At 36.2% G+C, this 25,464-nt stretch overlaps 4 protein-coding genes across 5 annotated transcripts; 2 read left to right on the forward strand and 2 right to left on the reverse strand.

Moving 5' to 3' along the window:
* The first annotated feature begins 685 nt into the window (after window positions 1-685).
* On the forward strand, window positions 686-5,139 carry LOC125213007 (endoglucanase 6). The gene is made up of 9 exons (XM_048113341.1): window positions 686-1,088; window positions 1,168-1,380; window positions 1,519-1,719; window positions 2,821-2,910; window positions 2,991-3,155; window positions 3,384-3,668; window positions 3,749-4,097; window positions 4,183-4,257; window positions 4,341-5,139. Exons 1-9 carry the CDS (start codon window positions 882-884, stop codon window positions 4,637-4,639), a joined length of 1,884 nt encoding a protein of 627 aa, XP_047969298.1. The 5' UTR covers window positions 686-881; the 3' UTR covers window positions 4,640-5,139.
* Window positions 5,140-5,756: 617 nt separating this feature from the next.
* On the forward strand, window positions 5,757-10,161 carry LOC125213008. Of its 2 annotated transcripts, XR_007174808.1 has the most exons (7): window positions 5,757-6,087; window positions 6,860-7,014; window positions 7,669-7,886; window positions 8,427-9,039; window positions 9,136-9,369; window positions 9,462-9,612; window positions 9,889-10,161. XR_007174808.1 is itself a non-coding variant. In XM_048113342.1 (6 exons), the coding sequence occupies exons 1-6, from the start codon at window positions 5,918-5,920 to the stop codon at window positions 9,936-9,938; spliced, it is 1,683 nt and encodes a 560-aa protein (XP_047969299.1). In that variant the 5' UTR covers window positions 5,757-5,917; the 3' UTR covers window positions 9,939-10,161. The 2 variants fall into 2 exon arrangements, 1 of the variants encoding a protein (XP_047969299.1); XM_048113342.1 differs by having other exon boundaries at window positions 9,136-9,612.
* Window positions 10,162-10,884: 723 nt separating this feature from the next.
* LOC125213009 (long chain acyl-CoA synthetase 4-like) lies at window positions 10,885-18,925 on the reverse strand. The gene is made up of 19 exons (XM_048113343.1): window positions 18,717-18,925; window positions 17,342-17,405; window positions 17,113-17,202; window positions 16,656-16,712; window positions 16,322-16,370; window positions 16,102-16,178; window positions 15,845-15,884; window positions 15,661-15,755; window positions 15,345-15,512; window positions 15,101-15,211; window positions 14,936-15,023; window positions 14,557-14,623; window positions 14,166-14,241; window positions 13,964-14,081; window positions 13,269-13,514; window positions 13,048-13,187; window positions 12,443-12,625; window positions 11,911-12,030; window positions 10,885-11,189 (listed from the first exon to the last, which is right to left on the reverse strand). Exons 1-19 carry the CDS (start codon window positions 18,866-18,868, stop codon window positions 11,154-11,156), a joined length of 1,977 nt encoding a protein of 658 aa, XP_047969300.1. The 5' UTR covers window positions 18,869-18,925; the 3' UTR covers window positions 10,885-11,153.
* Window positions 18,926-21,406: 2,481 nt separating this feature from the next.
* Window positions 21,407-24,807, reverse strand: LOC125211016 (mitochondrial inner membrane protein OXA1-like). Its single transcript, XM_048110687.1, has 10 exons — window positions 24,697-24,807; window positions 23,750-24,228; window positions 23,516-23,611; window positions 23,300-23,348; window positions 23,093-23,169; window positions 22,734-22,800; window positions 22,341-22,469; window positions 22,125-22,232; window positions 21,739-21,793; window positions 21,407-21,659 (listed from the first exon to the last, which is right to left on the reverse strand). Exons 2-10 carry the CDS (start codon window positions 24,214-24,216, stop codon window positions 21,589-21,591), a joined length of 1,119 nt encoding a protein of 372 aa, XP_047966644.1. The 5' UTR covers window positions 24,217-24,228; window positions 24,697-24,807; the 3' UTR covers window positions 21,407-21,588.
* Between the last annotated feature and the right edge of the window lie 657 nt (window positions 24,808-25,464).

The following is a 25,464-nucleotide window of genomic DNA, read 5'->3' on the forward strand; positions in this document are numbered from 1 at the left end:
TTTCTTATTTTATTCTTTAATGATTTTATTCTCTCCCTTCTACGGTATTCTCTAATCATTTTATTCTCCCTTTTACTTTATTCTCTTTCTTCTTAACACACTAAACATTCCGTTTTTAATCATCGTGCTAAAAGTAAATGATTCAATCAACAAGAAACGTACGAAACGGTATATATGTAAAAGTAAATTAGAGTACGAGAGAATAAACTATTAGGGATTTTTAAATAAAATTTTTACGGAAAAAATTACTCATTTATATTGGAACGTCTTTAAAAAGAACAACAATCAATTCATTTGATACTAACTGAAAAATATAAAAGCGAGATTTACATTCACCAACTTTTTTACACGCATTCTTTCATCGTACGGAGTACTTGCTAAAACACGAGTCGTCCAAAAAGCAAGACGCGTAACTAGACGCACGCGCCGCGCCGTAGGTGTTTTTCTTGCCACCTTAATTTCCGTATGAACATAACTGCAGGCGTTCCTTCGCAGCAAAAGCAAGCACATGCCTCTGCCTAATTCCATCCATCAACAATTTCAATGGTTTTCTCAAAATAATAATTTGCAAAATTAATTAATGGCACATACAAAAGAGGAAAAAATAATAAATTTGTAGGAATCATTTAATAATCTGCTCCCTTTCTCTGTAGCGCTGGGCCTGCCTTCCCTCCTCCATATAAACTGCCTTCATCTCTGCCAATTCTCCCACTCCTCTCACTCTCCATTTCCTCCCTTCCTCATTTCCTTCCATCCACATTCTGCTCATTGTGAGTTCACAGCTAATTTCACACGCATTGAGCAGAAGAGATCTGTGGATTCAATTTCCACTTTTAATTTATTTTAATTAGTGATTTTGTGGTAAACAGAAGATTTGTCAAATGGAGAAGCTCTGTTTTTCAATAGCTCCTCTGTTTCTGATTGTTGGTTTTCTGGCGCCGCTGGCATTGGCCGGCGGCCACAACTACGGCGACGCTCTGAGCAAGAGCATCCTCTTCTTCGAGGCGCAGAGATCTGGTTACTTGCCTGGAAACCAGAGAGTGCGGTGGAGGGGGAATTCCGGCCTCAATGACGGCAAAACTAGCGGGGTATGCCTTTTTCTCTTCGAGTTTTTGGACCTAATTTGAGAATTGGGGGTGAATTTTGCATGGGGATGTGTTTTTGCAGGTGGATCTGGTTGGAGGGTACTACGACGCAGGGGATAACGTGAAATTCGGGCTGCCGATGGCGTTCACCATCACTATGATGTCGTGGAGCATCCTCGAATACGGGAAGCAAATGGCTGCTAGCGGTGAGCTAGGGCACGCCATTGATGCTGTGAAGTGGGGAACTGATTATCTCATCAAAGCTCACCCCCAGCCCGATGTGCTCTACGGCGAGGTTAGAATGTGCCTTCGAATTAAGAGCTGTGTCTCAAAAATTGTTTGCAATCGCTCTGTTTCTTCTCAGTTGACTGTTGCTGAGTGTTGTTTTCAATTGATTGAGACAATTTTGGTAACGAATTTGAAATTGATTTAGGTGGGAGATGGAAACACAGATCACTACTGCTGGCAGAGGCCGGAGGATATGACGACGTCGCGAGCTGCTTACAGAATCGACCCCAGCCGACCTGGATCGGACCTCGCCGGAGAGACCGCCGCCGCCATGGCTGCTGCCTCGATGGTGTTCCGCCGCTACAACTCCGCCTACTCCGCTGAGCTGCTCAAACACGCTTCACAGGTGAATCAATTCTTCCATTTCTGGAATTCGCATTTATAATTCTGTTAATTGTAACATTAAATTTGAATTATCGCAACAAACACACACACACACACAGTCGCACCGATTGAGCTGCACTGTAACTACCCCTTCGCAGTCAGTCAGAGATGTCATTGATTGCGCATTTTAGCGGGCGGTTGGGGGTGCGCACGTTAGTGAAACGGCCGCAGTTATTAGGCAGTTACGTTTAGCTCAGCTTTTTGTCAGCTTGGTTGGTGTCGGTGCACTGTAGCAAATATAGCCCACCTTAAATACCCTTAATAATAAGGAATACTCTAGTACCGTACCCGATTAAAAATCACATTTTTCAATTTTAGTCTGTCTCCAATTAAGAGTCACACTTCATTTTTACCATAAATAGCAAGTAAGTCTCACATTCCACTAACTCAATTCACTCACATTTCATTATAAAATCAATATAAAAAATGAATCTCACATTCCACTAACTTTTTCAACTAACTTTTCTTTACATTTCTTAAAATATCTGTTCGGGTCAAAGTATGACTCTTAATAGGGAACGGAGGGAGTATAATAAAGAGATATACTAATATATTATCATGAATTTTAACAGTATTTATTTTTGTTTTTATAATCACGCTCCAATTTTGTCATTATTATAATTGCTTTGTACTCTTTGTGCCGTGCAATAAAATATAATTCCAAAACTTGCAACACATTCACATGGTTAATAATTTCTTGAAATCGAGTTAAATAGGGATCTCTCTTCAGTCACATAGTAAATTTTTTATTAAGAAAATGTTTTCACTATAATAAAATGGATGGAAGTGGAAGGGAACAATACCAATTAATGGGGCTCGGTAAATATTTCGGCGCATAAAATGGACTCATGTGGTAGGGTTATGGTATCCACCGCAAATCACGGGCTTCTCAACACCTATTTTAAATCTCAGCCGTCCATCGCCCCAAAGATCGGGCATGTCACGTGACACACCTGTCGGTGGTCGCTGTGCCCACACACAGACAATAACAACCTCTCTCCACATGCTCTGTCGATAATACCCCTCGCAGATCTGACTAACTGCGTTTCACCGTTGATTTCAGCTCTTCGATTTCGCGGACAAGTACAGGGGCAAATACGACAGTAGCATCACCATCGCGCAGAAGTACTACCGTTCCGTCAGTGGATACGCTGTACGTGATTATACCTCTACATTTCTCGGTTTTGAATATTTTTTTTAATTTTGTTTAATTGTTTTTTTTTTCTTTTGTAGGATGAACTGTTGTGGGGAGCTGCATGGATGTACAAGGCCACAAACAATGCTTACTACTTGAATTACCTTGGGAAGAATGGTGATGCCCTTGGAGGAACTGGGTGGGCCATGACTGAATTCGGGTGGGATGTTAAGTACGCTGGTGTACAGACCCTTGTTGCTAAGGTACAACATGCTTATGCTACCCTCCCAATTTCAATTGATGTCAAATTATTGGGTTTTTTAGTATTTAATGTAGTAAGTAAGTAGTAACCAATCAACTAACCATATGGGATTTGAAATTTGAATGATTGTTGTGATAGAAAAGTTGCCTCAAAAGGGCCAAGACTTCATTTTTATTGCAGTACACAACAGTAGCTTATAACTAATGAAAGCTTTTATTCCTCTGTGCAGTTCTTGATGTCAGGGAGAGGTGGGGGAAACACTGCTGTGTTTGAAAAGTATCAGGAGAAGGCGGAGTTCTTCATGTGTTCGTGTTTGGGTAAGGGCAACCGCAATGCTCAGAAGACTCCGGGAGGCCTCATTTTCAGACAGAGATGGAACAATATGCAGTTTGTGACGAGTGCTTCATTCCTCATGACTGTCTACTCCGATTACCTTACATCTGCTGGCAAGTCCCTTAGGTGTGCAAGCGGAAACGTCTCGCCTTCTCAGCTACTTTCCTTCGCCAAATCTCAGGTAAAGGCAGCAACATCGACAGCTTCTTGCCCACATTGGTTATAAAGACTTATCTGTTTGTCTATGGCTGCACAATGTAGGTGGACTACATCCTTGGAGACAACCCACGTGCCACGAGCTACATGGTTGGATATGGCAACAACTACCCGAGACAAGTGCACCACAGGGCTTCGTCTATTGTGTCGTACAAGGTGGATCCTACGTTTGTTACCTGCAGGGGAGGCTATGCAACCTGGTACAACAGGAAGGCTAATGATCCCAATCTTCTTACTGGCGCCATTGTCGGAGGTCCTGATGCTTATGACAATTTTGCTGATCAGAGAGACAACTATGAGCAAACCGAGCCTGCAACTTACAACAATGCTCCACTCCTCGGCATTCTGGCCAGGCTTCATGCCGGTCACAGCGGCTATAACCAGCTCCTACCTGGTTAGTCTAGTTTAATGACTAAACAGTTCCTTTTAAATTTTTAAATGCAAGAGTTGCTGAATGTTTCTTGCAATTTTTGTATCAGTGGAGCTTCCTACTCTTAAGCCGATTGCTGCTCACCCAACTCCATCCACGAAGCCTGTGGTGAAACGCACTCCAGGTAGCCTTTGCAAAATATGCTAAAAATACAATTCTTGTTTCTTGAAGGTGTAAAAATTGACATTTGTGGTATTATTTGCACAGTTTCATCTCCCAGTTTGGTTGCCATTACTCAGAAGGTTACAGCTTCATGGGTGTCCAGGGGAAAAACCTACTACAGATACTCCACAATTGTTACCAACAAATCTTCCAAGAATTTGAAGAATTTGAAGCTCTACATTTCCAAACTCTATGGTCCTGTATGGGGCCTCACAAAGTCTGGTGATTCTTACTCATTCCCGTCTTGGGTGAACACGCTGGCTGCTGGCAAAAGCATCGAGTTTGTGTATATCCACTCGGCTTCCCAGGCAGTGGTCTCAGTATCAAGCTATACTCTTGCTTAAGAAGCATGCACATCAATCACAGTCCTCTCTGGTTTTTTATCGGGTTGTGATCAAGAATTGTGCAGCTATACACAACAGGAACCTCTCTTCCGTGTTGAAGTTTATTTTGAAGTTTGAGTTTTCTCTCTGTTGATTCGTGAGCTGAGAATAGGAGTTGCTGAAGATGAAGTTATAGGGTAAATAAGGTTTAAGAAATGGATGAAGAAAGGAGTGAAGAGACAATTTCAAACAAGTGCTCATCCTCTTTCTTCTCCTCTTCACCAGTCACAGGATAGATTGAGAGAGTGAGATGAGAAGTTAATTTAAAATGTCCAAAACAAGTCAAAATCTTTTTTGCTTATTTGTTCCTTCATAGCAGGTTTGATTTCCCATTGTGTTTGTGTCTTTTGTGTTTGATGTTGTAAACTTTACAACATTTCTTGTCTGTCTTCTATATCAATTTAGTTTGCACAATGATTATGTATTTGCAATCTGCTAAGGCAATTTATTATTTCTTGTCATCCTTTTTTTTGTTGTTTTCTATTTTGATTTCCCTCAACTCTATGCTATTCAATCTTTATCCAATAAATCAATATACAAACATACTGATTTGGACTTTGGAGAAATGAAAAAAACATTAATATTGGTGCAATTGTGCAGGGTAAGCTAATGCAAACTCTAAATTATTCATCAAAACTCAAAATGTATAGAAAAATAAGTACTCAACCAGAGAGTAGAGTTATACTATAACATAAATAAATTCAATTAAAGAAATTTTAGTTAAATTTTGTACTTATCAAAAGAAAAAAATGAAATTACAATAAGGTTTTATACTGTTACTTCATTTTGCCAAACAATAATTTGAGATTGAATTACAATATTATCAATTCAAATTTAAATTCATAAAATTACGTTTACAACACAATTATGGTGCCAAATAGTATACAATAATTTAAGGTGCTAACTGTAATTTAAAAAAAAAACTGTAACGAAACTCTATAAATTGAGAAGTAAATTGCGTTCAAAGCTGAATTATCTGAATGCGGCAATAAAAAAATGGCGGTAGAAAAAAATTATTCGGAAATACAGTATAAATTAAAACAGACGTGCGTGGAGACCACTCAACGCATTTCTCTGCCCTATATTTTCTCCTTTTTGTGTTTTTCTCTCTCGGTATACAAAGTCAATTTTCTTCCTTCTCACCCTCAATAATTCTATACATTCGTCGATTTTCGATCCATTTCTACAAAATAATCTCAGAATTGAGAAGGCGCAGCTGAAATCTAGGAGCTAGAATTGATGGAGAGTTTATTGGAGCGCATGTGCATCGACGCGGCGACTGAGAGCGCCGTCGCCGTCGACAAGTGGCGAAGGCAGCGGCGATCGCTTGAGCGCATGCCGCCTCATCTCGCGGAGGCTCTCCTCCGCCGTCTCCTCCAGCGCCGCATGCTTTATCCATCGCTGCTCGAGTATGTTTTCTTGTTGAACCTAGGGATTTGCTTCATTAGCTGTGTTATTATCCATCTGTTCGAGTATGTTTTCTTGTTTGCGAGATTTGCTCGTGTTTGATTAAAGGCTAATTAATTTTGATTCTGCGAATTTTTAGATCGCATTGCGTAGTAGAAATAGATGTGAAAATTTATGCGTAGAGTAATTAGATTCGCGTAATGTGCGGGTGAAGATCGCTGATGTATTCATCTGAACTTTCATTTTTTGACTTCTAGTTTCATTGATTGTGGATTCAGTAGTGTAATGTACGAGTAAAGATAGATATGAAATATTTATGCATAGAGTAATTAGATTCGTGTGATGTGCGAGTGAAGATCGCTGATGTATTCATCTGAACTTTCATTTTTTGACTTCTAGTTTCATTGATTGTGGATTCAGTAGTGTAATGTGCGAGTAAAGATAGATATGAAATATTTATGTATAGAGAAATTAGATTCGTGTAATGTGAAGATCGCTGATGTATTCATCTGAACTTTCATTTTTGGACTGCTAATTTCATTGATTGTGGAATGAGTAGTGTTTAGTAGTTGATGTGTATTGCTCCTTCATAGGTAGATCCTTCCTTGTTGCATTAATTGTTTGATAATGATGTTCTTCTTTCTGCGTTCATTGTGTTACATTAAGTGTTTGATAATGATGAATCGCATTTACCTTTTCTGGAATAGTGCTTATAATTCTAATTTAGAAAGGTTGTGCTCCTTCAGTTACATTTATGTTTTTTTCGAATGTCAGAGTTTTCAAATACAGTGTAGAGGTTGTTGACCTAAGTGGTGAAAGCTCTGTGGATGCCGAGTGGATGGCATACTTGGGAGCATTCCGCTATCTCAATTCTTTGATTTTGGCAGACTGCCATAAAATCAATAATGCATCTCTTTGGTATATAACAGGTGAGAAATTTGTACAACTTTTATAAAATTCATTCTAATTTTCGTAGTCTGCATTTATAAACAAGAATACATGTGAAATATATTCCTTCTAATCAATAATGCAGCTCTTTGGAACATAACATGATTTGTTTTGTGAAACTCTCGGTATTTATTGTGGGTCACAGTTGGACTAACATAATTTTCGGTAATACAGGCATCATATTAGATTTGTGAGGGAGATTACATTTAGACATTGATAGAAAAGCAGGAGTATGGGCTTGTTTGTGTGAGCATCTATATTTTTACCCCTAAGCTGTTAGTTGAGTTTTTTCATTTTTTTTTGTTTCCTTTTTAAATTATCTAATTCAGTGGTAGTATACTCAGGTAGTTCATATCTCTTACCCCTTTATTTCTCAGATCCTTTTATGACTATTCAGTTGGACTCCTTAAACTATTCTTCTCCGGTGATATAATTTTCAATCCTTACTGTAAACCTTTCATCCATGATTCAATTCTTACTCTGATCTAATGCATATAAATTATCTAAGGCTCAATGTTTGCTTTTATTTTTTATGCTGTACTAGTTGATTTCAATTTACAATTTTTCTCTAAGAGCTTTAAGTTTCAATGTTTTGTTGAAATCTTGCTAAAAGAAGCTAGTCACACTTCTTTCAGGCTTGCCAACTTTAAAGGAGATGGATCTTTCAAGATGCTCTAAGATAACAGATGCTGGAATACAACATCTATTATCACTTCCAGCCCTTGAGAAATTATGGATCTCTGAAACAGGTGTTACTGCAGATGGTGTCATAATTCTCGCTTCACTGAGGCACTTATTGCTGTTGGACCTGGGTGGTTTACCTGTCACTGATTCAGCTTTGAATTCTCTTCAGGTGCACTCTCTCTCTCTCTCTCACACACACACACACACTCACACACGCATGTAGTTTACTTGAGGGCAATAATTACTGTAGCTGCACTAAAATGGTTTTGGTACTTTCATCCCCCTTTATCCTCATTTGATTTATGATAATAGTCGTAGCTGCAGTGAGATTTTATTTCCTCTTTCGTAAAGATGTTCTACAAACACAACTAAATGCAAAAGGTTGTGGTAGAAACATCATGGTGCTCATATTTATAAGGGGCCCTCTCACATTTGTAAAACCGGTTTTGAGTCTTCCTAATTATAAATGATTTTTTTCTGGAGTAGGATTAGCCGTTTAAGAAAGACTTTGTGTAATGTTTCTCGACATCAGTCCTGTTTGCTAATAAATCTTATTTGAGCTTTTCGAATCATGTTACTAAGGACCTTATTAGGATTGTGGTTTTCACCTACAGTGGGTGCTTCTGACATTTCATCTTTCATTTTACCTTTTCTGAAGCAAATTACCTGTCACTTATCTGTCAAAGCTGACATAATGTAAAATCCACAGACTCTCACGAAGTTGCAAGGTTTAGACCTTTGGGGGAGTGAAGTATCTAATGAAAGTGTGACGACACTCAAGATGTTCCGAAATTTGAGTTTCTTAAACCTAGCTTGGACCAAAGTCACAATGTTGCCAAATTTGCCCTCCCTTACAAGCCTAAACATGTGTAAATGCGCTATAAGTTCTCTATTTGAAGGAGAGGGCCAGAAACCTCGTCTGGAGAAAGTAAATTTTTCTGGAGCTACAATTCGTAACATTTCAGAAGCCTTCAAATATGTTGAAACCAGTAGACTTTCTTTGTTAGACATATCCAACTCCGTGCTTCAGTCTTATAGCTTTTTGTCTTCCATGAATGCAATGACTGATTTGGACCTGAGCGATAGTGTACGGGTTGACGACAGTTTAGTCGAACACATTGCACGCATAGGAGCAACGTTAAAAAAATTGAATCTCAGCAATACAAGAGTAAGTTCGGAGGGCATTAATGCATTAGCTGGCAGTGTTCCAAACCTCGAGACTCTATTGCTGTCTGGCACTTCCATTGATGACACAGCTATAGATTTTTTAAGCATGATGCCTGCACTCAAAGTTATCAACCTCAGCAGAACACAGGTGAAAGGTGTGGTATTTGTACCATCTGCCTCCATTTAAGTTTCTATCTTTCTTTTGGTGAACTAATCGAAACTAACTCTTCTGATGTTTTTTGACTATCTAGGATTAATGCAATTGCGCGGTGCAAATGATGAGGTCCTGTCATTTTCAGCACTAGAAAGACTCGAGCATCTCGAAACCCTGGATTTGGAACTATTACACATGAAGGATCTCGCACTGCGCCCTCTGGCAAACATGAGCAGATTGAGTCATTTATCTCTGCGAACCTCCTCCCTCACAGACGAATCATTATATCACACCTCGTCAGCTAAAAAGTTGGTTCATCTTAGTATTCAAGGTACAATGTTGACGGATGCTGGACTTGCTGCATTCGCTCCTCCCCCAGCCCTGGAAATTCTCGATCTCAGGGGCTGCTGGCTATTATCACAGGAGATTGTTTCACGCTTCTGCCAAAAGCATCCTCAACTTGAAGTAAGGCACGATTCATTTGAGACGCTTCCGTCACGAGCAACTACAAGGACCCCGAAAGGCAAGAACAGGCAGGGGAGTTCGTCCGCGCCACCCCAATATTTTGTAGTAGGTGAGTTTTCTTAAAATATACTCTCTTCGTTCCGCTTTAACTAACACATTTAATCTCACTTAGTTTATTCTCTCTTCTATTTTACTCTCTTTTCATTTCTCTCTCTCTTATTTTATTATCTCTCCACTTTACACACCAAGCATATTTCTTATCTTTATGTCGAGAAGAAACGTCCAATAGCATTGAACGGGGATAGTATATCCTCTACTGAGTTTTCTTTGGTGATGATGATCATCATGTTCCTATATTCACCACTTAATTTGACAATTTGTGCAGATCAAAGATTAAAATACAGCATAGAAGAATTACTAAGCCTCCGAATTTAGTCATCGGTATTACCAACTTCCAGTGTTCAGAGCAATCCATCGCCTTAGTCTCTATGGTCAAGGCTAAAACACAGCTTCTATGCCAAAGAAAATGTGCAGGTGTGCCTGCTCAACTACTGTACTAAAATTGTGTCTGTCATTTCGAATTATTTTTTCGACATAGAATTTTGAAATAGCTACTTTACTTAGTTCACTACTCTCATGCTTTATTGCATTGACAACATATACCTCAACACATGATCATTCCTCTTAAAGTTCTATGTCAGACCATAACTCTCGCGTGTGGTCTGGCTGCACGGGGCCTCTCCCCGGATGTGGTCTGCGACCTCCACTAAGGTGTGAGTCCCGGCCTGTACCTCTCCCTGCATACTTGGGTCTCCCTTCTTTTGTGGTCCGGCCCCATTTTGTTTAACCATTTCCAATTTTCATACGCTCATTCTTGGTTTGATGGAACGAGGAGAATGAAATGAAAATGCAAAAAAATTGTCATTTTATTCTTATCTTCGTTCCATTTCATCATCAAGAACCTTCTTGATATGATGGAATGAATTGATAAGATGAATTGAAGGAGAGAATGAAGTGAAAATGCAAAAAAATCATTTCATTTTAATACTCCCTCCATTTCAACTAAGTTGAGTTGTATTTCCTTTTGGGACATCTCAATGTAGTTGAGTCATTTTTTTTTTGACAAAAAACAAAACATCCATTCACTCTTACTTTATATTCCATCACCTACTTTACTCTCTTTATCTTTTTTATTTTATTCATCTCTCCTATTTTTCAACGTAATTTATTAATGTCTGTGTCCAAAAGTTTTGATTCAACTTAGTTGGGACGAAAGGAGTATAAGAAGGGCCTTAATTTCCATGCCTGAAAAAAACTTCACTATAATAAGATGAATCAAGTACTATTCCTACTTTATTTAAAATAATATGAGCCTTATTCATTGACAAAGGTAGTAGTATTTCATTACTAAGAGCAACACCACAAATTTTTTCACACTAAAAAACAAATAGTGACACTGGCAATCAAATTCAAGATACAAGTCAGATGGAAGAAAAAAGAAAAGATCCGGATAATACATTGAGCAGAGAGAGTAGAAGGATAAATAAAATTCAAGGAATATTTTATACACAGTCCAAAATAAGTTAATTTCAGTCATCGCTCTGGGATTTTCATAATATTACCGCCTCTCCTTCATCGTATGATGGCTGCTTATTTCAAGCTCTTGTACATGTCGTCAACAGCATTCTGCAACAACGCAAGTACCATAAATCACTCTCATAATAGGCGCAAATTAATAGCAACCACAACATATATAGATAAGTACTCCCTCCTTCCCACAAAGATTGTCCCACTTTGACCAGACACGAGTTTTAAGAAATGTAATAAAAAGTGAGTTGAAAAAGTTAGTAGAGTGGGTCCTACTTTTATATATTAGTTTTATAATAAAATGTGAGTAGGAATAAATTAGTGGAATATGAGGTCCACTATAAAAAATGGTAAAAAGTGAAATGCGATAAACTTTGTGGAACGGACGAAAATGGAAAAATGGAACAATCTTTGTGGGACGGATGGAGTAATATGGTTAGCTTAGTTTATGATTGACCTAGATGAATAAAAACTGGATTTAAACTTATGATATCCCAAGGTTATTAATAATTTCAATAATAATTATGATAAAAAATAGGGTAAATTTTTTCCTGGCAAATTCGATGCTAAGTTGGCACAAGTGTGTAAATTTTTGGTGATGTAGATGAAAAGTGATAGCAAGTGTGTATTAATGTAACGACGTGGACAAGTAGACAATGTCATTTTAAGCCTAAACAGCGGATATAAAATATTTTTGGTCAAATGGGACAATTGAATTTTTCAAAATTTGTGATTTATTATTCTAATTTCAGAAATGATTTATTCTTCGTGATTTTATAAGCGGTTCATAATCTTGTTAGAGAGGTGAAAGACGACCCACCTGGTAGTACTTGAGCATCTGGGGCCTTTTGATCTTGAACGTTGGCGTGATAAGGTCTCGTTCCAAGTCGAACGGGACTGGATCAAGGTGGACAGCTTTGATGAATTCAAAACCCTTCAACTGCAACATATGGTAGGCTTAGACTTCACATTACAAGCTTTTCAAATAAGGTGAAATTGTCGTTTAATCAACTTTTCATTGACTCCTAACATGTTTTATAACTATCTCTAATCAGTTGTATAACATTTGAAACTGTAATATAAAATCCAAACCTTTTAATTTCTCACAATTGTCACACGATGATCAACTTTGAAACTTATATGGCAAAATCAAATATGATGTGGCAACAAAACAACGCCGAATATTTGATTTTGCCACATTAGTTTAGGTTTGACCATTGTGCGACAATTGCGAAAAAATGAAAATTTGTGATAAAATTCAAAAAGTTGGGATTGACTAGGAAGCCAACGAAAATTTCTAATTCATATAATTGAAACACATCGAAGTCCATAGGAAGTTAAAGAAGAGAAACCTTTTTTTCTTTTCCGATCCTTGCAAGCTCTCCAACAAAGTATTGTTTTACTTTGGGATTTTGACATAGGGTCTCGAAGTCCCCTGATTCACCATTCTGTGCAGCCCATTCCTCCACTGCTTGTTTGTTTGGGTTTATTACAGCAACAAGGCAAGACTCGAAGCTGTTCCCGTACACCCATATCTGCAACAGTAAAAAACACGATGAAACTCAGACGACCCGAAGTAGCACTTTTAACAGTATTCGAAGTTCTTCATGGGAACGTTCGATGTTCCATTGAGTTTATGACACTGATGTGGAGTGATTTGATAGACATACCAACAGAAGCATATAGCACAACTAGCAAGAAGCTACTAAAAAACAACAACATGCAGAGCGAGAAAACAGAGATAGGAAAATGTAGGAAGTAAAACCCTATTAACAACTAAATAAATAAGTACTAGTAACTAATAAAATCTAATGATGCATATCGATATCAGACCCACAAGTACATACTATTAAACGGGGGCAAATAGAAGAATACCATTCTCATGCTATATATAGACATGTTCAAACTTGTATCTGGAAAAGAATGCAGAAGTTAACACAATAACAGTCGCACGTACCGAGTCAATGGCAGAAACTAGACCATAGATGTTTTCCAAGTTCTCTACTGCAACATATTCTCCTTGCGAGAGTTTGAAAATGTTCTTCTTACGATCAATAATTTTCAAGCTGCCATCTGCCTGCCATTCACCAACATCACCTACAAAAAACAAGATTTCCGGAAATAAGAAAATAAAACTAGGAATTAAGACCAATCCCATATGATCATTGCATTAGCAACCTGTGTGAAACCAGCCGTCAACAAAGACTTCTTTGGTTAGGTCTTCGCGTTTGTAGTAGCCAGAAAACAGAGTATCCCCCCTTACACACACTTCTCCACGTGGTTGGCTCGAAAGTGCATCGTATCCCATTTCAGGAACAGATTCCAGACAAACATCCACATTAGGCACTGGAGGTCCCACTGTGCCCAGCATATTCAACTCATCCGGTATTGAAACAAATGTACCAGCACAAGTTTCTGTCAAGCCTACACGCATGCAAAACGAAAAAACAAACACGTGACCCAGTTACAACAATCAATCACCAATTGAAGTCCAGAAAACTGTATGCCGCCAAAATCCCATTGTGAGTTTGAAAAGACATGTCATAGTCGACTCTCGAATAGATTATTCAGGTAGTCTTTGTAGGTTCAGGTGAAAAAATTCACAGGCAGTTCAAGTAACATTGAGTCGTTGATATGATAATTAAGAATATTATATAGCATCAAAACAAGTAGCACAGAACTTTCCACATGTAAGAATAAATCATTTTACATGTAAACTTTAGTTGCCATCTTTTGGAGAAACTAACAAAAGGGAGTATCAAGATGCAACCTAAAAGCGCACCAGGACTAAATAAGCAAGCCGTTTTATGGAAAGAGGAAAAATAAATAAAAATGATACTAGTAAATAAACTTCATAAGATAAAGGAATATACCGTATCCTTGAAGAACATAAGAGCATGTCACAACTCTCAGATACTCTTCTACATGGGAGGCAAGAGGTGCTGCTCCGGATAAGATAAGCCTTACATTACCCCCAAGACCTTGCTTTACCTGAAAGAGCATACCAGGAGAGTGCAGTCATGCATATGTGACAACTTAGATAGATATGAAAACCATAAAAAAAAGAAAAACTACCTTGCTGAAGACAACTTTGTCACACAGTGGAGCTGCCTCAGAATGCTTATGACCCTTTTTCATATGACGTAGTTTTCTGGAAAACATGAGTTTGATGTGCAGGTATTAGAACCAAGAAAACAAGTTAATGCCCTACAACTAAAGTACAGAGGTCACAGCTTGAGAGCACAGTGAGAGAATAAAGCTATAAGGTTAGGCCCAACAGAGGCTTATTCACTAATGATAAGTATAAACAAACATGAAAATGTATCATGAAGTGAACTTCAATGGTTGGCAAGGAATATTGCAAAACTTTTTCACGTATCAGTACTTTGTACTACGTTTTTGTTCTTATTTTTATCCTTTTTCATCAGTCAGAATCTTTAGTAAGGGAAAATGCACGAGAACTTACAAAGAGTAAGCAAGATTAAACATGGTTTTTTTAATGAAACCCCCTGCAGATATCCTCTGTTGCAAACCTGAAATAGAGAGCGAACACAACAAGGTCACAAAAAAAAACCAGAAACCAGAGTCCAATCCTGGGTCTCGGTGGTTTTAAAGGGGCCTCAGTGGAGCACATAGATCGGAAAAATGAACCTATAACTTTGTGAGTTTATTTGCTGGATATTGGATCTTTTGTCACAAATTAAAATTTTGTAGAATGTGTAATCAATCATGAGGGAAAAGGAAATCCTTCAATATAGTATTCCAATCAGCAACTCGCATTCCCATCTCAAACAAAATAGTCAGTCAATTATCAACAACACATATGCTGAAGGACAGGTACCAACCTGAATATATTCTATCTAATACGCGGGGAACTGCACAGAAAATTGTTGGCTTAAGCTCCGCTATATCTTCAGTTAATAACTTTACATCCTGTGAATTAGAAAGTATCATCCTTCCATCAGTCATGCTCTCTCTGTTGTTTAAAATATGAAATATAACCTTCTTACCCCACGCCAAAATCCAATTGAAGCCCCATGATTAATGAAACACTCTTCAATAACACGATCAAAGATATGGGCCAATGGAAGGTATGATAGATACACATCATTTATGGTCAACTGCAAAATAAACAAGAATGAAAATTGCAATTTTTTGTCAAATATTGTTCAGGAATAAGAACAGTTAGATTAGGTTAATGTCTCACAATTGAATTACACAAATAATGAGGGGATCAAATAGATAAGTAGCTACCGATTCATTGACACTCTCTAATAAGCGTTTTACTCCAGCTATCAAAGTGACAATGCTGTTGTTAGAAATCAGGACTCCCTTGGGGTCTCCAGTGGTACCACTAGTATACATTATAGTGCAAATGTCGCTTTTCTTTTTCACTGGAAGTTCAAAGTCCTCATTTGATCCCTGCACAAGATAAATGGAGGTGACTTATATATGATGTCGTGTCCAAAACAAAGTGATTCCAACTAATAGGGGTCGCAGACTAGATGATGATAAGAATTCATCTTCTAACACGAAGGAAAGCAGTAACAGATTAACACCATCTGCTTACCAGTGACAAAAATTCATCCCAAGAATACATAGTCACCCCATATTTTTCAGCTTCTTCCTTCTGTTGAGGAGTAGCCTTCCCAAAGCTTACAATTGCTGAAAATGAAGTTGTAAACTCATCATTATAACAAACATTAACATGAATGAAAAATGCTCAAGGAATTGTGACTCCACAAGGTACTTACTTTTCAAGTAACTTGCTGCGCCTGGAAATGTTTTCAAAAGCTGCAAAAACATCAGTGAAGTGTGCATCAGTTACTTGTACTGATATCCTGGTAAAATCTATCAGATATTTAAATACTAAGATGCAGAATCCAATATATGGATTCGTTTCGCTATACATCAATAACATTCTATTCTAATAAGAATAGCAATGACAAGAACTTCCATATTACATGCTACTAATACAAACTATTAGGAACTTTTTCTTCTACAAATATACCTCGGAGATCTTTTTCTCTTCAACAAAGGCTAGTGCGACTTCAGCATGACAGATGATGAACTCAATTGCCCCAGCCCCTGAACCATACAAAGGGAATATAATTAACTATGGCAGTATGGCTGAATATCTACTTCTGGTGTTTAAACCTCTAAACTTGTGTAATTGTGTTTCATCTGTTCAAGTTATGACAATTGTAGTAAAGGAGGGATTGATTACATACCTAACGTGTCATACAGAGGGACACAATAGAGTCCATGAGCATTACATGCCTGTAGAAATATCACAAGTTAGCAAAGAAAAACTATTTCTTGATAATAGTGATACTTTACAATGCCTCAGGCCCGAGGGCATATAACAATTAAGAATAGAGGGGATGGAAGTACTTGGAGTGAGATGAAATAATATTGACATATAGTATATAGATTTTTAGGATGCAATGCAGATTTATACATAATTAAGAGCAGTCAAAGTATAGATCCATTTGTTATTGAGCACCCATATACAGATGTAAAAGACAAAGGATGAATGAAGGGAGAAAGAAATTCTTGAAATACCTCCATACTCATAATCCACTCAGGTGAATTGGCACCATAGATTCCGCAACGTCCTCCCTAACATAATTAGTCAATTAAGGGAAGGTGAGATGGAAACCGGTTTACACTACAACAAACTCATAAAAATTGCAATTTCATCACTTAATTATTACAATTTCATGTCTGAAAACGTAAATGGTGGAAACATTTAGATGCCATTACTAAAACTGGAAAAAGAACAGGTGTGAATTGCATCTAGCTGTTAACAGTGACTTACTGCAATGATAACTATTAACTACATAGTAGCTATAGTTTAGATTTCCAGCCTGATGATACTATTTTAGGGAACATAGCAATTTGACAATGTGCCTTTTATAGGGTAGAAAATATAACAATAGATTAGGTAAGCTAGAGCCTAGTCTGAGCCTAGTCTACAACTACAACTCAGAAAGAAATAAGCTAGTCCAGTGATACTTACTTGCTCAATGCCAATACTGCGGATGGAGTTACCAACTTTCACAACTATGTTGTACACCTCTCTGTAAGTCATCCATAAGTATTTACCTGGCTGGTTTAGGTAGACCAATAATGATGCTTAGCCAACATGTTTCCATGGAAAGAGATAAAAGAAAGCACATTGTAGAAAAAATCTAGGGAATTTGAAGTTTGAAATATAAACAACTCATATGTTAACCAGTAGCACATACCTTCCCATTGACAAGTTCACGGCGACCAAGCATCTTGTTGTTGGGATATTTTTCTACCGACAAACTGCACCATAAAGCAGGTGAAGTGCTTAGGAAGGTAATTCAGTAAACACTAAACAGGAAGCTCGGAAACTCTCTAAAGAGATGCAGCAGGTGTCGGATACGCTATTAAGTTTGCATCTTATTCATGTACTAGTTTGTGGATTTTTGTAAATTTATATCTCAAATGTTATTATTTCTCTTAGTAGAAGAATCATAAGTATATTTTGTTCTTTTTTGGTTTCTTTGGAGGGTAAAGGGGCATAGACTTCTATCTGCACTATGTTTTCTGGAAATCCAGTGACTTCTAGTTTTCCTTATCTAGTTGAGACAATCCATAAAGATTATACAACCAACACAAATTGAAGATGTCGACCCACACAAATAAGAGGAGTAAATTTGACTTTTGTTCTTCAGGGGTTATTGCAAGTATATTGAGAATTTCTGACATTTGTGTCATCAAATTGTATCTCACATTTCATGTTCGTACTAATTAGTGATTGCATGTCAAGTCAGTTAGAGGAAGAAGAGAAACTTCATATAATGAGGGATGATGAATATCCAGATCGTAGATGTCTACGATGCTAGAACATGATGCCAAAAAGGCGATATGCTCTATGCATATAATCATATTTAAATTCCGGAAATTCAGTTCTAATAAGATAAAAACAGCACTGTCTCATCAGTCATGGGCCCCCATAGCTTTAAACCTTTCTCAATCAAAAGTTGTTCCCGTACACGCATCTTCCAGAGGATCAGATTCAATTGCATAAATCAAAATGTTAAAATTCAAAACCATTGCGAACAGAAAACAAGCAACGATCTCCAAACACAGTAAAATCAGCTCCAAATTCAACAATTCGCAGATAAACGGAAACGCTGAGCTCCACATAGAATCAGTAAACAACACAACACAACACATCGCAACAGTAGGAGGAGACGGATTCAGTTCTAATAAGATAAAAACACCACTATCTCATCAGTCATATCTCAGTCAAAGTTGATTCGATGCACGCATCTTCTACAGGATCAGATTCAATCGCACAAAACAAAATGTTTCAAATCAAAACCCTCACAAACATAAAACAAGCACAAATCTCCAAACACAGCTAAATCAGCTCCAAATTCAACGATTCGCAGATAAACACCACCGCTGAGCTCCACACAGAATCATTAAACAACAAAACACATCTAAACAGTTGACGGATTCAAATCACAGGCATCATCATCACAATCACGAAAAAACGCGCAAATGTTGACAAATCCAAACCGAAAGCAAAATCACAAACAATTCCGTAGTTCTCAGATCAAAAGCTAGATTTAAACAAAATCGCACCGGAAAATATCCCAGCAGCTGTCAAGTCCGGGAATCGGAGCCGGAAAACCATCCTTAGCAAAAATGCTCCGATAAACCGGTCCGGTCGACGGCTTTCCTTCCTCGGCAGGCTTCCCTGGCTCAACTTCCACGATATACTTGTCCTTCGCCATTTTCAAATCTCTCTCTCTCTCCGTAGAAGAAATGCGCGTGTGTGTGTATATATATATATATATATACACGAGAATTCGTATGTATTTCGCTGTAAATACTTCAGTTGACTTCAAAAAAATAGAGAAAAGGAGTAGACGAGATCTGTATTTTCTACTCCATTTTGTGGAGTACATAATTTGTATTTCTTTATTTTTTTCATTTTTAAAAGGGTAATTATGTCAAAATACAAAAAAAATACGCGGTTCTAATTTCACATATCTACTTCAAATTTAAATGCCACCTATAAACACGTCATTTTCCGATTTTTACTAAATTATATACTATTAAATTTATAAAAAATGATTCTATTATATTTGAACATCTTAGATACAATGACTTATCATTTAAATTTCAATCTCTTTTCATTCTAAATCGGTGTCATATCAGAGTTGATTGTTATTTGATTGTGTAAGAAGAAAGAAATCCGAATTTTACACATCTAGAGCTTATTCGTTGGCAATGAAAGTCAAATTGCTAGAATTAAATACGCACAATATATGATAATTACATTATTATACATCAACATGTATGGTTCATATATATGGATAACTATGCCAAAGTAAATTACAATCCAAGTCCGATGCTTCTATCACTTTTCATAGAACATAGTCCACACATATATTATAAGAATAAATATTACTTTCCTCCGTTCCATAGTAATAGAGGCATTTCATTTTGCGCACTTATTTTAAAAAAATAATTATAAATAGTTAAAATGGAGAAAAAGTAAAATAAGAGAGAAAATATTATAAATAAGACTCTTCTCTACATCATTCTTTCTCTTACTTTACTTTTTCTCCATTTTAACTATTTATAATTATTTTTTCAAAACGAGTGTGGAAAATGGAATGCCTCTATTACTATGGAACGGAGGAGTAAAATTTATCCAAATGATTAATATTGAAAAGGTTAGAATAAAATTGTTATGTTACACCAAAAATTAGAATAAATTTTATAAAATTATTACATATTGAGATATTAAATATTGAGATATAATCATTGAATTTTATGAATATGAAATCACTAGACATTAGCAAATATAGATTTGAATAAAATTTATTATGTATAGAGAAGGGGCCCCGTACATTATAGTAATATGTTGTACGGCTCCGATTCATTTCGAGAAGCTTTGATAATTTCCAACCTAAACTTATTTTTTAAAATTCATTAATTTTTGTATGCAAAAGTCAAGCCTTGTGTTAGATGGGCGAACACATTATAATTAATATTCTAATTATTTAGTCAAAAATCTTGGTTCATTATATACGCGTCTACTATCTTCTTTTACTTTTATACTTTTCAATATCCCATAAAAATTGAAATAGTCGTCCATCAACTATATAACTTTATTACATAACTACAATAGCAATAATAATAAATATATATGTATTGAATTTAGCATTTAAGTTTGTGATCGAGACTGGTACGGGTTGATTTGGTGTTGTTTGGCCAGCTCTAAATAATTGCAATCATAAATGCATTCATTTACAGATATTTTATTGTAGTATAATTCACTATAGGCCTTAAAACTAAAAAGTATTATAAAGTCTAACAATATCGAGCTCAAGTACCTTTGCGAGTCATTAAATAAGCTTAAATATAAAAAACAAATCCAACTATATACTACTATGTAGACAAAATACAATCCAAAACACAAAATAATGGTGAATTATAATTATTAATTCATTATATAAGAGATTATAAGTAGATGGATCAGACTTTGAAGCAATTTTCATACTTCAAAGAAATACGTAATAATATTATACTATAATAAAGTCGTCGTTCCTCAAATTATTCCAAATGGCGTCATTTAGGACGTATTTTACGTTACAAATACATTTAATTACACATGATTAATTAATTAATATTTAACGATATGGGGTGAGGAACTGAGGATTGTCTTTTTATAATTTAAAGTAAAATATTTTTTATATAATGTTTTTATGTCATAATACCCTTGATTTTTAAACAATAGATTTTCTATATCCAGTTCTACAATTCCCATTTTTTTCGCAATTATATTTCTTGAGTCGTGTTTGGATTGAGATAAAACAACTAACAACCAATCCCTGGAATCATGGAATCAAATTATATGTATAAATTTTAATTCTAGTAGTATTATTTTTCTGTACATAGTTGATTAGTTTAGAATATCAACTTCAATAATTAAATGATTTTTATATAACTTATCATTAGAATCATACAATGTATATGCAATAATGCAAACTAGGTTAATTATTTTTAAAATATTTCATGCAAATCTAAAAACTATTGATTCGTATAATCAATTGCATTTCACTGATAGAATCTAACACTATGAACTCAATTGCATGGTGATTATAGGACGATAAATTAAATTGGTTATGAAATATAACGATTGTATTCTTTTTAAAACACAAAATATCATAAATTTCAAAATTAAACAGAAAATACTAAGTCACAAAATGTGTTTGTGTTAAAGATGAATTCAACACCAACCATTTAGACAAAAACAATGAAACACAAAAGGGTGATGATTTTTCGATGATAATAATTTGGGCATAACCAAAATCCTAGCTAGTCTGTGAATCCACAAGATCACCAAACCTACACATTGTTCTAACAACTTGGCCATATTGTTTGAAGAGACAAAATAACGACTTCAAAATACTCATTTTTGGCCACTATAATTTCATGATGTCTATTTTCTAGCTGAATGTGGTATCTCAAATGATATCCCCAACAATTTCTGAACTCGAGGGTGAATCAAAACTGAAAGCAGCATTATAAATAGATCAGAATTCATGTACAATATTTTAAAATTAAAAAGAAGAACAAAAAGAGAACTCACCAGTTCCATATGCTATTGAAAAGAGGTTAGAGGTGATCCATGAACAGTATATAGCCTGCAAAAATATATGCACAAAAAATACCAAAGAGTTAAACCATCATTACATAGATTATGATAATAAGAGATTTAAACATGCATACACAGTAGCACCACAATTAAAGCAAGCACAAAATAGCTAAGTAACGAATATAATGCTGTTCAATGCTATGTTTTATGCTTCAAATGGAATTCTATGTAAATATATGAGTGTCCAGCAGATTATGGAAAAAAATCACTGCAATAAAAGCATGAAATCAGCAAGAGATATTTGATAAGGCCTGGAAACGAGATATGAGAATATTTTTGGATGCATGGGACAATTTTTAGGAGGGCGATGCACAACAAACCGTGGGGAATCCTGCAGCAACAGCGCCAAGGTATAGTACCACGGCAACTGCAATTTTATGAGACTTCACATACGGTTTTCCGATTTGCAAATATTGTGCTGGATTCAACTGAAGAAGAATCAGTGATAAATCTTAAAAGTGAGTTCAAGGGTGACATCTCAAAGGAACAAAGTCGATGTTCCAAAACGAAGGATATGATGAGAGAAGTTAGCTTACTTCCAGCCTAACCCAAAGTGTCAACACCAGAAGGATTGGAAGTTCCAAGCGATTGGGAGTTGTTAAGTCTGTAAACCACAATGTTCCACCTGTTGTTAAAGAGGGTACGTTCTTCACCATGCCTAAAACCTGAATGGAAAGAGATTGATAGAGTCATTTACACAGTAGAAGACACAAGGAGCATATTAGATAGAGATGTTATGATTTTCTTTTGTTATGGTTTATCGAGTCGATCTATTTTCATAGTTATTCCAAATAGGAGCCTGTTGTAGACTAAAGTTTCCTACAGTTTGACATGCTTCTAAACTGTCAAAAGTTTAGAAAGATGGATGCAAAACCATTGGAAACAGAGGGAGCATGGAGTACGTAGAAATAAAGGGAATGTGATCTTACACAAAAGAAAATACAAAAGGCAGGTATCGGTGAGCATAAATATCCAAACAACCGAAATTGACCATACCTGCAAGACCGATATTTAATTACATCAGTTAATGCACGCCAAACAATCGAAGCTAAGGCAGTAAGGCCACAGGACTTCAAGTCGAATAAAGTACTATTAGCCTCAGAATCCATTGATATCAAAGGAATATTGTTTCATATGTTCACTTTCCTGTTCTTTCTCTTTGCTGTTTGTTTTATTACGGCAATGGCCACAACTTCCAAATATTAAAGTTAAGTTGCAGTCGTCATTTTGATCTATTAACTCAAGAAGAACAGAATAGTAGATTGTTTGTAAGAAGGAAAAGACATACTTATCCAGAAATTTAAACATAGGCGCTACTTTTTCTCCAATATCACTTATATCAACCTTGTCTTCTAAAATATCACTCTGTCAAAAAACAATAACTGGTTATGAGTTGCTAGGTACAAGATCTACGCCTCAAGGCAATGGTAGAAGGATGGATGAACAAATTGCGATAGTAACAGTAAAATACAGAACAAACGCCTAAAGCTCATACCCTGGTGATATGCAAGTATTTCAGAAGTGAACATATTTCGTCCAATCGACTGCAAAACAGTACAAAACAAATGTGGTCACGAGACAAGGAGTTGCAACAGATACTATATCCAAAACATCAATTTATTGGCATAATAATCTAGAAAGTATATTATAGTAATATACATATGTTGAGGATATTCATATTCACAACATAGAAATCGGGTAGAGAACTTACCGTTCGCCATCGTGGGAAAAATATTGAAGACGATATACTTGAAAAGGAACAAACAAAATACGCAGCAGAAGAGTCACAGCTGCAATTGATGCCCACCTAACAAAAATCCCAATGAGATGACTTTACCAATCACACTCAATCCAATCAACAATTCACTAGTATAGCATTGAGCTTTAAAATAAGAAGTTAGGTTCATGTAAAGCAGATGATTTTGTCTTAGAGAAACATCCTCACCATTCTAAACCAGTGAATGAGTGCATATATCCAATTATGTTCATATTACTGACTGAACCTGCTGCTGCACTGGCCAGTTCATTCATCACTGGAGCTGCCTCAACAGCCTTATCAGCCACCACACCGATCACTCCATTCAAATCTTCAGAAGGAACCTCAATCTCGAAAGGCACCTTTGACATATTTCTATGGAAAATCAGCCCATAGCCTGTGGGAACCTCAGAACGCATAAGTCGAGAGACATTTCCTGATAGCAGCCCATAGTCCGCAGGAACCTCAGAACGCATGAGTCGAAAATTGCCAGCATTGCTTCTGGATATCAGAAAATTGCTGAGCATCTCAGGATTCCTTTTTGCAGGCAACTTTTCACGGTCGCTGCCACTAATGTGTGACAGTGAAGGCGAAAATCGCTGGTGCTGTTGGTAGAACAACTTCGATCTAGCCATGATGCTACGCCTGTACGCCATTACTTCAGCGTCCTACAACAAAAAGTAACGGATGAAAACAGTTGATTATAGACTAAGTTAGCCACAACGAGACAGTATTTCTGCTTCACTAACAGCAAACAGAGAAAACAGAGAAAACAGAGAAAACTGGCAAAGTTTTTATGCTTCACCGTTAATAACAATTTCTGCGGAGCCTAACAAAAAATTAAGAGCAGCAGCTAACAAATTATCTACGTTTAGATAGATTACTCACGAATATTATCCAAAATCAGTCATTCACAGTAACGATTCAAAATATCCCCTAATGTGTATCAGCTCAATTTTCACAAACAAAACACGCAGACATTTTCGCCATCTGATCGCATCTCAAGCAACAAAAATCCTCCTTAGAATGAGGCAAATAAAAAACTAAACGAGGAAATGAACGCAAATAAGCATATCATTACGATCTCCAAAACACAGTGGCATGCATTTTACATAAAATCAAAATAAAAATCTTACTAGGTTTTGGCAACGGAAGAGAGAAAATCTGGAGAAGTGAAGCAAGTTTTGGTGGTGGATGAAATAGCTTCGAGTTGTTACGTAAAAAATGCAAATGTTGTGAGCATCCAGCTTCAGTAACTGACTTAGTTTCTTTTAGTACTATTAAATTTTTTCTACTATAATAAAGACTTCGTTCCTCAAAATTGTTCCAAATGGCGTCATTTAGGACGTATTTAATGGTAGTGTTACAATATGATTAATTAATTAATGTTTAACGATATGGGGTGAGGATTGTCTTTTTATAAGTTTAAGTAAAATATTTTTTTATATAATGTTTTTGTCATAATATCCTTGAGTTTTAAACAATATAATTCCCATTTTTTCGCAATTATATTTCATATCCTGAGTCGTGTTTGGATTGAGATAAAACAACTAACAACCAATCCCTGGACTCATGGAATCAAATTTATATGTATAAGTTTTAATTTTAATTCTAGTAGTATTATTTTTCTGTACATAGTTGATTAGTTTAGAATGTCAACTTCAATAATTAAATGATTTTTATATAACTTATCATTAGAATCATACAATGTACATGCAATAATGCAAACTAGGTTAATTATTTTAAAAATATTTCATGCAAATCTAAAAACTATTGAATTCGTATAATCAATTGCATTTCACTGATAGAATCTAACTAAAACAATGAACTCAATTGCATGGTGTTTATAGGACGATAAATTAAATCGGTTATGAAATATAACGATTGTATTTTTTAAAAAAAAC

This window comes from Salvia hispanica, chromosome 3, assembly GCF_023119035.1.
Source record: "Salvia hispanica cultivar TCC Black 2014 chromosome 3, UniMelb_Shisp_WGS_1.0, whole genome shotgun sequence".
NCBI lineage: Eukaryota > Viridiplantae > Streptophyta > Magnoliopsida > Lamiales > Lamiaceae > Salvia > Salvia hispanica.

What these genes read in the sequence shown, in the direction of transcription:
- LOC125213009 (XM_048113343.1), bottom strand. Translation starts at nt 18,868, where the DNA reads ATGGCGAAGGACAAGTATATCGTGGAAGTTGAGCCAGGGAAGCCTGCC. An exon ending in CAATTGGATTTTGGCGTGGG is followed by an intron (nt 15,024 to 15,100) that starts GTAAGAAGGTTA and finishes TCTAATTCACAG; the next exon opens with GATGTAAAGTTATTAACTGA. An exon ending in TTTAATCTTGCTTACTCTTT is followed by an intron (nt 14,242 to 14,556) that starts GTAAGTTCTCGT and finishes CATGTTTTCCAG; the next exon opens with AAAACTACGTCATATGAAAA.
- LOC125213008 (XM_048113342.1), top strand. Translation starts at nt 5,918, where the DNA reads ATGGAGAGTTTATTGGAGCGCATGTGCATCGACGCGGCGACTGAGAGC. An exon ending in ATCTCTTTGGTATATAACAG is followed by an intron (nt 7,015 to 7,668) that starts GTGAGAAATTTG and finishes CACTTCTTTCAG; the next exon opens with GCTTGCCAACTTTAAAGGAG. An exon ending in CAGCTTTGAATTCTCTTCAG is followed by an intron (nt 7,887 to 8,426) that starts GTGCACTCTCTC and finishes TAAAATCCACAG; the next exon opens with ACTCTCACGAAGTTGCAAGG.
- LOC125213007 (XM_048113341.1), top strand. Translation starts at nt 882, where the DNA reads ATGGAGAAGCTCTGTTTTTCAATAGCTCCTCTGTTTCTGATTGTTGGT. An exon ending in GTTCCGTCAGTGGATACGCT is followed by an intron (nt 2,911 to 2,990) that starts GTACGTGATTAT and finishes TTTCTTTTGTAG; the next exon opens with GATGAACTGTTGTGGGGAGC. An exon ending in TTTCCTTCGCCAAATCTCAG is followed by an intron (nt 3,669 to 3,748) that starts GTAAAGGCAGCA and finishes TGCACAATGTAG; the next exon opens with GTGGACTACATCCTTGGAGA.
- LOC125211016 (XM_048110687.1), bottom strand. Translation starts at nt 24,216, where the DNA reads ATGGCGTACAGGCGTAGCATCATGGCTAGATCGAAGTTGTTCTACCAA. An exon ending in AATACTTGCATATCACCAGG is followed by an intron (nt 23,170 to 23,299) that starts GTATGAGCTTTA and finishes GTTTTTTGACAG; the next exon opens with AGTGATATTTTAGAAGACAA. An exon ending in CACTTTGGGTTAGGCTGGAA is followed by an intron (nt 22,233 to 22,340) that starts GTAAGCTAACTT and finishes ATTCTTCTTCAG; the next exon opens with TTGAATCCAGCACAATATTT.